This window comes from Lutra lutra, chromosome 3, assembly GCF_902655055.1.
Source record: "Lutra lutra chromosome 3, mLutLut1.2, whole genome shotgun sequence".
Taxonomy (NCBI): domain Eukaryota; kingdom Metazoa; phylum Chordata; class Mammalia; order Carnivora; family Mustelidae; genus Lutra; species Lutra lutra.
This window is the reverse complement of record NC_062280.1, coordinates 131,737,517-131,750,699: the sequence shown is the minus strand read 5'-3', so window position 1 is coordinate 131,750,699 and position 13,183 is coordinate 131,737,517. Positions and strand designations below refer to the sequence as shown.

The 13,183-nt window shown below is 31.7% G+C and overlaps 1 protein-coding gene across 12 annotated transcripts in view; it reads right to left on the bottom strand.

Annotated features, from left to right (window-relative positions):
* NBEA (neurobeachin) overlaps window positions 1-13,183 on the bottom strand; it is a 677,938-nt gene that overhangs the window by 593,794 nt on the left and 70,961 nt on the right. For all 12 annotated transcript variants that reach the window (XM_047723145.1, XM_047723148.1, XM_047723152.1 and 9 more), the window contains exons 3-6: window positions 10,737-10,837; window positions 10,401-10,496; window positions 4,112-4,233; window positions 2,329-2,455 (exon numbers count right to left, since the gene is read on the bottom strand). In XM_047723145.1, the coding sequence (XP_047579101.1) occupies window positions 2,329-2,455; window positions 4,112-4,233; window positions 10,401-10,496; window positions 10,737-10,837 (446 nt within the window). The remainder of the gene's footprint in view (window positions 1-2,328; window positions 2,456-4,111; window positions 4,234-10,400; window positions 10,497-10,736; window positions 10,838-13,183) is intronic.

Here is a 13,183-nt window from a genome sequence, read left to right as displayed (position 1 = left end):
GTTCTAATATCTAAATCTAATGAAGTTAGAGGAAGAAGAGGGAAGAAGAACAAGAAAAAGGAGGAGGAGGGAAAAGGGAAAAAGAAGAGGAAACTTAGGGGAAGATGAAAAGGATGAATAAGAGGAATTAGAGGCAAAAGAGGGACAAGAGAATATTGAGGAGGAGAAAAGTAATGAAGAGGAAGAATAAGATAGAACTGTAATTAAAGCAAAATTTCTGCAAACGCTCTTCATACATAATTCCTCAAAACTATAATTAAATAACAAAGTTCACATATAACTTTGCCTTTGAATAAACTTTGAAATAATAATGTAATTATTAAAACTCTTTAATATTGTTTTCATAAACATGCTGAAAATTGAAAAGACACTGTATTATTTCTATATAACATATAGCAAATTTATATATTCCATAAATTATTATATAAACATATACAAAATTATGTTCCAAAATTTTAGGATCTAAATAAAGATATAAGAATGTGTCAGTAGTTAGGATTCTAAGTGACTATATTTTCCATTAAACCTGTGTAAAACACCTTGTCAAAAAGCATAAAATCTCTCTTAATGCTCATGGATAATGCTCTAATTCTCTATAAATCCAATAATTAACTTAGTTTTTGCAGTGTACATTACTGTGCTAGAACAACAACAAGAAAGGCTGGTAAACTTTCGATTTTAAAAACGTATCACATAGTAACAACCACATTACTTGGCCTTTATTGCCATGACTACCTTTCTTACTCCTGCCACATGGAAAAGGTCCTTGGCATACTGCCCCAGAAAGAGCACTGACCACAACAACACCAGGCCTTCTTTCTCACTTTATCAACAGTAACACTTCATTTATTTTACACCACTAGAAAATAAACTGCTCAACAGAAATTAACTGTCCAGATAAATAGAACCTACTCCTTCAGGAAACAAAGGGTTCTCTTTGGTTGTTAAAGCTTATTTTATTCACTTATCCAACATATATTATTAGCAATCCACCAAGTTCAGAATTCTGTGGCGGGTTTATGAAGGAATACAAAGATGACTCTAACACATAGCTTAGTTTCAACAGTTACTAAATAATGCACATACAAATGAGTAATAAAGATTTAAGAGAAATAATTGCTGTAAGAAATACTGAAATAATATGCAATGAGAGAGATTATATTGGAAAGCAAGGAAATCAAGGAAAGATTCCATGGAAATGGTGGTATATGGAATGGAACCTAACAATAAGGTGGGATTTGAAGACCAATAGCCATAAGTGAGGCGACACATAAATGTTTTCACACCAGAGACTGAACATTTGAAAAGGAAAAGATAAAAACTGAAACATATAGAGTAGTTCAGTTTTGACAGAATAAAGAGGATAAGTAAAAAGCTAAAAGTGAAATCCAAATCATGAAGGACTAGGCTAAGAATGTTAAGTTATTCTATAGTTAGTGAGAAGCAAAATACGGGTTTGAGCAGTGGAATAATATGTTCATGACTATAAATCAGATATTAGTATATAACATAGTTTGGGAGAGGAAGAGACAAAGGATCCAAGATAAAGAGAGAACAATATGAAGAATTTAAGCAGCAACTAAGGAATTTTATTAAAGACATATACTACAGAGATACATAGTACAGGAGTGGAAAGTTGCACTAATACCATGATCAAAAAGGGGGTGAAGAACAAAGCTGATTCAAGTCCCCACTATCATGAAGATGGTAGTCTTTGGCTTTGATTAAGCAGCTTAATCAAAACAGGGGACTTAAGAACATACTGAATATGGGACTGGAAATGTAAATTCAGTGTTACATTTTCTGTAAATAAATGAGGGGCCAGAAAGACATTTACATGGCAGTATCTTTGGTAGATATAAGAACAGAGCTATAAGATATAACAGAGCTGTAAGATATAAGAACAGAGCTTGGAGGTAAGAATAATAGTGGAAAGCTTATCATGAAACTGAACAAAAATTTTCAAAAAATTATATCCTCCACAAAAGCAGGAATGTTATCTGTTTTGTTCACTGTCATATTTCTAGTGCCTACAACAATGTCTGGAACTCAGTAAGTACAGTAAGTATTTACTGTAAGAATGCCATAGAATAGATCCCAGTGAGCAAGTAAGTGAGACAGACACTGTGAGAGGTCAAGAGACTGATCTTTTTATGTGAATAGTTAGACATAAAAATAAAAAGAAAATGCAGACAAGAAGAGAAAAGCACTATGAGTCATAAGAAAAATCAATGAAAGAGAATATTACAGAAGTCATAAAAGGTGAATTTTAAGATGGGGGAATTGTGAATTGTGTCATTCTCAATAGAAATATTTACTTACACCTACCTTACGTGGTTGAAAATCATATTTCACACAGTGCTGAAAACCTTTTCCTTTAGACTTCAGTGATGTGACTATTAGACAGTTGCCAACGAAGTGAGCAGAGTAACCAACTCCTTTGCTAGTACGAAAACTGTAAAGAAAACTGAGAATAGTATAATATCCTCTGATACAAAGAACTATATTTCTAAAAATTATTAAATAAATAAAATATAAAACATTATTATAAAAATGAAACTCATTTCCTCATAGAGTAGAAGGGTATTACATGTACCAAATAAAGATTAAACCATAAAAGGTTTATAACAACTAAAGAAGAACTTTAAATTGAGAAAATAGACTACAGATCAAAACCCTTCTGAAATTTCAAGGTAAAATATCACAAATACATAAAAAACAGATTAATGGCCAATGAAAGCCTACCAAGCAGATTTCATTTACCTTCCAGGACTCCTGAAATTAGCAAATACAGACACCATTTACACAGCTACTCTTTTCAAAAACAACTGAATCCCAAATCTATTATATCTTTAAAAATAGCTTAAAAATTACAAAAAAAAAGTTAGAGCCAAGTTTGATAAATGATGTAGGTAATCAAATAAAGGAGTACATTTTAGTCAAAAGAAGAAAAAGGACGTGTCTATGAAATACAGTTATTTTCTTCTAAGGGAACACTCCTTTTAGCTGTGAATTTAAGCACAGTATTATAAAAATTGTAAAAAATAAAAATTTGCTCTGCAAAATAATGGTATTATTAAAATATATGTATGATCTGCCAAAATGATCATTCTGAAATTCAACCCATTTATGTTTGGAAGTTCAGATGTTTGTTTAGAACTCTTTTATAATAGAGCTTACGATCTGTTAATAGCTCACATTTTTCTGCACTCACATTTCTGAGGCAGTCAATGTACAAAAGTGCTTAATAATTCTCTCATTAAATCTGATGTGACAGGTACTACTGTTATCTTCACTTTACAGTTGAAGACGCCAAAGCACAGAATCAATATGTAGTGAAGACTTAACCCCAGGCAGTCTTATTTCAAAGCATTGCAAACTTTAAATGAGGTAATACATGTAAACATTTACAATGCCTAGTGTATGGTAAGGCAGTCAATGAAAGTCTGATGTTCTCATTACTGTGCATTATTGGTAAACTAAAATAATCAAGCTCTTGGTCCTTACAGGTCAACCTATCTGGATTTATCAACCTATTCTGTTAGTTATCTATCAAATAATTACTTTTATTATTTGTTATTTTCTTGCATAGTAGTTATCACTAATATTTTTAAAGCATATCTTAATTATGTTCATAGAACAAAGAAAGTAAAAAGGCAAAGTAATGAAATCTGGAAGGAGTTTGGTTTTTTTTTTCCTCCCCTGGGCTGGGGACTTGCATGTCCACTAACAATCCCCTTACTAATCTATATTGATGTGGACTGGAGAAAGAGTCTTGTAAACCTTGACTTTCTAATGTTACCATTAGAAAAAAATAATGAAATAAAATAAATAAAATAAATAAAAATAAAGGAAAAAAAAATAGTGACGCAGGTTGCCTAAAACCAATAGCAAAAAATGAATAAATAAACTGACATGTCTTTATAGTTTTAACATATACAAATATAAATATAAATATATTTTTATATATATTTTAATATATACATACACACACACAAACACATACACATTCTATTTAATATTCTATTTAATATGTTGCCTTGAGACTGTTACATATTTATAAAACTGAAATACTTAAGACGAAAGTACGAAAATTAAATACATTACTTACCAATAAAGATAAGGTTTATCCTTATCAACATTAATGTTATTTAATGGATCCATACGAAACCAAGTATTTAGGGTGAAGCCATTCTGATAAGGCCACTTTGCAATAGGAGGCAATGCAATTGCCTACAAGGCAATGAAAAGAGAAAAGTATCAGCTTAAGAAAATGTGATAGTAACCAAGGCCAAACATAGCCTTTACAGATCAAAAAACAAGGAAGGTATAAATATCAGAAAATCATGGACTTATCCCCAACCAATACACTTTTTGTATCACCAGTGTCAACATCCAGTCCACTAAACCCTAAATCAGAACTTAAAGATTGCATTAACCTAAGAGATAGAGGAAAGAATTTGAGCCAAGCTGCCCTTCAAGTTTTTTAGACCTACCACTCTTCCACTAAGAAAAAGACAGGCAGTCCAAAAATCATTTGTTATTACCTCCATAGTAGAACTGAAAGAGCCCTAAATCACATACAGTTGCAAACACTAGTGAACCTAATTACAACAGAAAAAAAAGTCTTACAAAAGAAAAATATAATCTTAAGTGATAATGAAATAATACTAGTTTTTGTTGATCTTGCTACAACTGGTACAAAACACACACCTGAGAGGCTCTAGACTAGCATTTGTCTCAGTTTCATTGTGGACTTCCAGTAATTCCATGGATAAATAAGGATATTTATATTATAGCCAATCTCTTCAACAAGAAGACATTCTCTGAAATTTATTATATAACAACTAGACTAAATGTTTAAGGGACCTGAAATTGCCCATTTCTAGATGGTACTCTTCAGTCTGGCTCCTACCTCTATACCAACCAAAGTCTTCTATACAGAGTACACTGTATCTCTAACCTTCTCCTATTCTTTTTAGCTAATGCATATATCCTCCTTTAGTCAATGTACAAAAGCTAACTTTGTATAGTACTTTCTGATGTGAAACCCATACACATTTACATCCAAACCACTTGTGTCCCATCTCAACACTCATTTCTTAGATTCCTCACATTTCCTTCTGATCCCTTATGTTTATAGCATATCCTTTGGGATACCTTTGTAATTTTGGATTTAAGCTGTCTTTAGCCTTCTTCCATATTTCCTTCTAAAATATTCTGGTACCCACAGCTGGATGTTCCTCACTGTGTCCAATGAGTCTACAGGACTCCAAAATCTATATCCTTCACCGTCCCCTAGTCCAACAGACTCCAAAACCTATGCTCCTATCTATTTAATTTGCAAAAGAAACAATTCTGATGTTTAGATGGAATGCTTTCAGTAGACTATTTTAGTGAATTAGAAGAATTCACTATTTCCTAAATTAAGCAGATTCATGAAACATGATAAGCATGAAAGGCAAATCTAAATAGTATATCCATAAAGGCCAAAGATCACATAAAATGTCATCTTACATATGCCATCCACCTTTACATAACCCACTCTATAGAATTCCATTCCAAATTGCTCATATGAAGGGAGCATAGCTCATAGAAACACACCTCCGCAGTATAAAATATAATTCAGAAGGCCTACTCTATACGGTTACTTCAGAGGGAAAGTAAGCAGTGTCATAATTTTAGTGATCCAAAGGCACTGCTATCAACAGTGGTCCAGACAATATGTACCCTCTTGTTACTATCATGCTCATCCAGAAGTAAATTGTCAAAAACACTGTAATGCTAAGGATTTTAAAGTCAGTTCCTATCTGAATTTTTCAGTAGTTCAGTACCAAAGATAACACACCTGGAAATAAGCCAATCCAATGCTAAAAAAACAAAACAAAACACTGGACTTAAGGTCAAGCAAATTTTAGTTCAGGCTGTGACTCTGCTTTATGACGCTGAACCATGTAACACTGCTGAGGCTCTTTCCACAACAAATTTAATAGCAATAATATCATTTATCTTATACATAGCTTTTATGACCCAAATGAAATAAGAGTTGTAAAAGTTCTAGTTCCTTCTTTGCTTCCTTTCCTACATAGACTATATTCCTAATTGATAATACCTTTCATGAAAATGAGTGATACAGGGAAAACCAAGAAAAAAGGAGTATATAGTCTAAGTCCATCAAAATTCCCTGAATGAAAATAACTCAAACATACACCACTAACAACATATAAGTAAAATTCTCTCTGTGTGCATATATGTCTGTGTAAAATGCATTACATACTGATAGAAAATATTCAGACTTCTGGTAAATGGATCAAATATCTAAAAACAGGATGACTTGCAACCCTATTGAAGAAATTCAAATCATTTATTAAAACAATTTAAACATTCTGTTTTAGCTAGTTTTGTTGATTCTATCAGTAAGACAGTAACTTGTTTATATTTCTATTAAAACACTTTGCTCTTCTCACTCCTTAAACTGCTATCTACTAGATGTCAGATCAAGAACACTTTTATAAAATATATCAAAATATATGTATGTATGCAAATAGAACTATTACATAAATCTGAGAAAACCGATATCTTCTTAGGGACAGTGACACTGTTTTCTCTGCTAAGCACCACAACGTACATTTGATATGTGCTCCACTCTAACAATCTGATATGTAAAATTATTAACTTTCATCTGGAAAGAGATTTTTAACTTTATTATTTTTGTTTCAAAATTTTTTATTTTCCTATTTTTGTTTCACAATTTTTTTACAATGGAAAAATATTACTTAAAAAAAAGGTTAGTAACAAAATATTAAGAAAAAAAACTAGGGGAATGGTTGATGAACTGAGAGACTACAAGGATACTTATGCACTGATAACTGAAGAGCAAGAAATATTTACATGATCTGTACAACTTATATTGTACTTAAATATGGAAAAAGTGTATTATTTCATTACAGGCTCACATTAACACTCTTCCATGAGAAAGTACTAATATTTTACATGAAGGTAAGCCAAGAAACATTAAGGTACTAGTCCTCCACAGTAACGAAGTAGAGGATTCTAAAATCAAAACCAGTTTTCTAGTCAAAAGTTAGACATACTCTCTACAATGCTACAATGTTAGATAAAAACGATGAAATCAAGCCAACTGAGAACATGAATTCTTTGAAAAGAACAAAATGGATAAACTTCCAGCTAGATTAATCAATAAAAAAAATCCAGTGTCAAGAATGAAGGAGGCGGCATCACTAAATAGCCTACAGACATTAAAAGGATAAGAAGGATATGATGATAAATTTATACCAATATAGTCAACAACTTAGATTAACTGGAAAAATTACTTGGAAGACACAAACTACCAAAGCTCACTCAAAAGAAAATAGAAAACCTCCCTATATCCATTAAAGAAATTAGGTTCATAGTTTAAAACCTTCCCACAAAGAAAACTCCAGGCCCAAACAGCTACAATAGTGAATTCTAGCATACATTTAAGAATAAGTAATATCAAATCTACATAAACTCTTTAATAGAAAGAAAAAAATAGTTCCAAACTCATCATATGAGGAATTACCCTATCACCAAACCAGAAAAAAATATTATAGAAGAAAACTACACCCCCAAATCACTCATAAAAATAATTGCAAAATTTCTTAGCATTACATTAGCAAATCAAATCCAGTGTTGGACAAAAAGATTAAAACATAGCAACCAACTAGTTTTGATCCCAGGAACACAAAGGTTGGTTTAATACTGAAATATCAATCATTGTAACTCACTACATTAATAAAGATTAAGAAGAAAATCCCTATGATCACTTCAATAAAATCAGAAAAAGCATTGGACAGAATTCAACACTAGTATCAACACATTGATGATTAAAAAACCTCCCCATACATAGGAAATGAAACAAAAGATATTTAAAACTTAATGCTAAAAACTGCAAAACACTGAAAAATCATAGAAAATAAATAAAGGTAGAGATATACTATGTTCATGAACTGGAAGAGTCAATAATCTCTCCAAATTGTTCTATAGATTTAACATAATAAAATCTAAACCACAATAAGCATTTTACAAAAGTTGACACGTCTATTCACATGTATTAAAATGCTATCTAGAATAGCCAAAATTATTTTAAAATAAAGACCAAATTTGGAGTACTCACACAAGAAGATTTCAAGAACTACTTACTATACAGCTACGAAAATAAAGACAATCTGATATTGGCATAAAAGCAGAAACAGAGGACAAAGGAACCAAACAGAGTTCAGGAACAAATCCACACACCCCATAGCCAGATAATTTTCAAGAAAGGTGCCAAGGTAATCCAATGTCAAAGGACTCTCTCTTTAACAAATGGTCAAGAAAACAATTCAATATATTCATATGCAAAACAAAACTTTAACCTCCAACCTTCTGTCGTATCATATTTTAAAAATTCACACGAAGAGAATCACAGACCTAAATATAAGAGCTAAAACAAAAGAAATCTTGGTAGAAAGCGCAAGAAAAAAAGGTCATGACCTTGGTTTATACTAATTTCTTGGATTACAAAAGCATATGCCATTAAAAAAAGTTTAACTGAACTTCACCAAAATTAAAATCTATTTGCTTCGGGATGCCCGGGTGGCTCAGTTGGTTAAGCAGCTGGCTGCCTTTGGCTCAGATCATGATCCCGGTGTCCCAGGATTGAGTCCCACATCGGGCTCCTTGCTCAGTGGGGAGCCTGCTTCTCCCTCTGCCTCTGCCTGCCACTCTGTCTGCCTGTGCTCACTCTCTCTCTCCCTCTCTGACAAATAAAAATAAATTTAAAAAAATAAAATAAAATCTATTTGCTTTAAGAAATACTGTTAATAAAGTAAAAGAAAAGCCAGACTGGGCAAAGATATTTGACAATTATCCATCTGACAAATTAAGTTATACAACAAATACATAATGAACACTTAGAATAATAAAACAACCAACTTTTTTATCTGAGCAAAGATTTGAACACAAATATCACAAAAGATGTAAAAACAACTAATAAACATGAAAAAATGCTCAATGGCATCAGTCATTAGGGCAATACAAAAATTATAACTACAATGATATACCATTACATAACCATTTAAATGCCTCACATAAAAAAGATGGACATTGTCCAGGATGCAGATCAACTGGGATTCTCATACACTATTGATGAGAATGCAAAATTTTCCACTATGGAAAGCAATCTGCCTTTTTTCATGAAATGAAGCAAACACTTAGCATAAAACCCAGCAATTTTTTTTGTTATTTTTTTTATTGTGTTATGTTAGTCACCACACAATATATTATTAGTTTTTGATGTCATGTTCCGTGATTCATTGTTTGCATATAACACCCAGTGCTCCATGCAATCTGTGTCCTCCTTGATACCCATCACCAGGCTCACCCATTCTAAAACTCTGTTCCTGGAGTCCATAGGTCTCTCATGGTTCATCTCCCGCTCCAGTTTCTTCCCCTTCATTTTTCCCATCTCCTAATATCCTCCATGCTAGTCCTCATGTTTCACAAATAAGTGAAACCATATGATAATTGACTTTCCCTGTTTGACTTATTTCACTCAGCATAATCTCCTCCAGTCCCATCCATGTTGATGCAAAAGTTGGGTATTCATCCTTTCTGATGGCTGAGTAATATTCCATTGTGTATATGGACCACGTCTTCTTTATTCATTCATCTGTTGAAGGGCATCTTGTTTTTTCCACATTTTGGCTATTGTGGACAATTGCTGCTATGAACATTGGGGTGCATATGGCCCTTCTTTTCACTATATCTGTGTCTTTGGGGTAAATACCCAGTAGTGCAATTGCTGGGTCATAGGATTTTTAATTTTTTGAGGCAATTTCACTTATGTTTTTACTTAAGAGATGAGAAAATATGCCCACAGAAGATCTATGTTCAAATGAGCACAGCAGTTTTATTTAAAATAGCCCAAAACTGAAAACTCAAGTAGTGAGTTGGATAAACTAGTGAACGGATAAACTGTGGCACATCCATAAAATGAAACACAACTCAGAACAAAAAGGAACAGAATAAACTACTTGGAAGCTATAACGTGGGCAACCTCAAAAGCATTACAGTAAGTGAAAGAATCCTGACAGAAAAAATTACATACTGTATGATTTATCTGAAATTCTAGAAAAGGCAAAATCATAAAAGCACAAAATAAATTGGAATTTGCAAAGGACAGAGGCTGGGAGATGGGACTGGTCAAAGACACACAAGGGAACCTCAGAAAGTGATGTAATTTTTCAAAATCATGACTGTGATTATAATTATGAACTTTAAAACTCATCAAATTGTACTTTTAAATAAGTGAATTTTATGTGAATTGTATCTTAACAGAACTGAATTAAAAATAAACACATGTATTTAAAACTCACCGCAGCACTACAACCAGGGAAATTGAAAAAAGTATCAGGACCATGTCTTTGTGGCATCTGATTAAGAACTGATAATAATTTTACTGCATGTCTTGGCTAAGGAAACAAGAAAAAGAAATGTCACTGTACAAATTTAGCAAAAATACCTAATATATCATGTTAGACACTAGACTGTTTTCTAACTAGAGAGAAATTAATTTTACATCATTTACTAAACTCTTTAAGGAGAACAATTTCCATTACAAATTCAAGTTTATAGCTCTCTAGAGACAAATTGTTGAGCATTAAGTATTAATGCACTAATACTGAGTACTTTTCCCTCTGACCACAGCTTACCCAGATTCCACTTTCTCCTCGAAGCATGCTGAACAAAAGCTTCAACTCCTTGACAGTGATGCTGTAGCTGGCAAGAACCCCCAACATATCAACTAGAAGATCTTCAAAGGAAAATAAAGTTATTCTGAACTCTAGTCATGAGCTGCCATCTGTCAAGGTAATACACTTTTTTGAAAGACAAAAGTTATCAATTCTCATTTCTACATACATATTTATCTAAACGTCCTCATGAATAGTCATTCTAATTAACAATTTTTAGGTCCTCAGATAGCCAAACACATTGTATTTGAATTTTAGGATTTTTCCCCATCAGATTTACCATTACAATTGTTTCATTAGAAAATATATAAAATAGATTTTATAAATACCCACAATACACACACACACACACACACACACACACACACACCTGCTATATGCAGGGAAAGGAAAGCAAAAATACACAAAGGTACAATGATTTAACGTTGTAAATTAGTTGTTTTCAAATAAAAAAGTGAGAGTCGACCATATTTTATTTTAGATTTATCTATTCTTAATAAAATATATTCTTGAAATATTCCTAGTCCCAATAACAATTCCTTGCCTGGCATTATTCCAAGTAGTATACAGTTATTAAGTACACAAATCTTTGTAACAAGCCTATGAATAAGTACTATTATTAGCCACTTCCTAAAATGGGGAAAGTGAGACATAAATAACCTAATCACCTTTTCCAAGAACACACTCTACTAAGTGGCAGGGTCAGGATTAAAACCTAGGCTGTATGGCTCCAGAGACTAGTCTCTAAATCAAAGTATCACTTAAACACATTACTAGTGGTATCCATTCTGCTCATGTGTTTATGTGCATATAAGAGACACACCAGCTCACCAGATAATAAGAAAATTATACATTTAATCTTTTGTCCTTGATTTCTTTCTCATCTAGACATTGTAAGTAGCACTTCTATCAATCATTCTTTGTAAGAAATTAAATCTGAATATTTACACTTCATTTTCTTACTCTAAAGCTCTTAAGGATTAGAAATACTATACAAAGTATTATAATCAATACACATATATATTCTAAATAATGTATCTTCAATTAATTTAAAAAGTGAGTTAGGATAAGTTTAATTAGTTATTGATTAATATCACAAATTAATACCTAGAATTTGAAAGTTTAAAGTATTTATTATGTATCCATTTCAAAATAGAAATTTCAAATGGTTATTTTCATCAATAAATAATTGAATAATCTTAGTTAGTGCCACAATAAGTAAGCAATCCCTATGATTAAACTGTCACTTTTGATATGCCATTTTTGAGAGATCTTTTAATGAAATAAAGTGTTTCACCTCTCAATAAAAAAGTTTATAGTTACTACATATTAGAAGATTTTTTAAGAAAAAAATCTACATAGAAATCAAGCACCTTAAAGCCCTAAGTTAGTAAGAAGCAGTTTCAAGCAATTAGCTGCAATGGCAAATTCATAGATTTTTTAACATTTACCTACAAATACTTTCCTAAAAAATTAAACTTCTTTTTCTAAAACTTTATCCCATCGTATATGTAGGTCACAAAAAGTAGCCTATTAAATTTGTATTTAATTACACAGTTATTAAATGTCTTATTTATTGTATATATAACGTAACAAGTAGTTCAGTTTAATTTTTTTATAACAGGTGTTTTTTTCTGAACAAAATTTTTAAAGGAGAAAAAATACTCAGACTATGAAATTCTCTTATCAATTTAGTATATACAGTATTTAACTACCTTCTAGTAAAGCCTATAAGTTCCTCTTTGAACGTGACATGGTATAAATATCAAGAGTGAAAACTTAGTAGTGCTTTTTGGTACTTCATTACTATGTTATATAAATTTTATTTTCTCTACTGAAAAGTAAGGTAGAGGTATTTATTTGGCATTTATTCAATGATAAAATAACAAAAAGTGAAAGTTTGTGTTACCAGTATTATTATTGAAAAGCAAAGATAAGAGAATTAAGAAGCTTTATAAAATAGAAAACATGAACATACGAACTTTTGCAGTACTAATCAAGCTTACTATCATCTTATATCTCAAAGCTCATGAATTATGTACCAGTAAATTACCATGTATGTAATTGTGCCTCATTTTCTAAAGCACACTTTATAAAGTGGTAGCCACTTTATTTCAAAAAACAAACAGGCAAACAAAAAAACTTCAGGGATTAAACCCTCATATGAGGACTCAGAGATCACATGATATTCTATACAACATGTAAGCACCAAACATATAAGCTTATGCAAATAAATTCCTGTTAAACAATGCTAGGATTTACAGAATGGTTTACAGATGGTACATATTATCATTAAAAGGTATTAAATTTGAACTTCATTTTTCATCAAGTTAACCATTAGTAACCAATATAGAGAATGCTAAATCACTCTAGAGATAGATACCACCTTGAAAGCAATCAGAAATTAT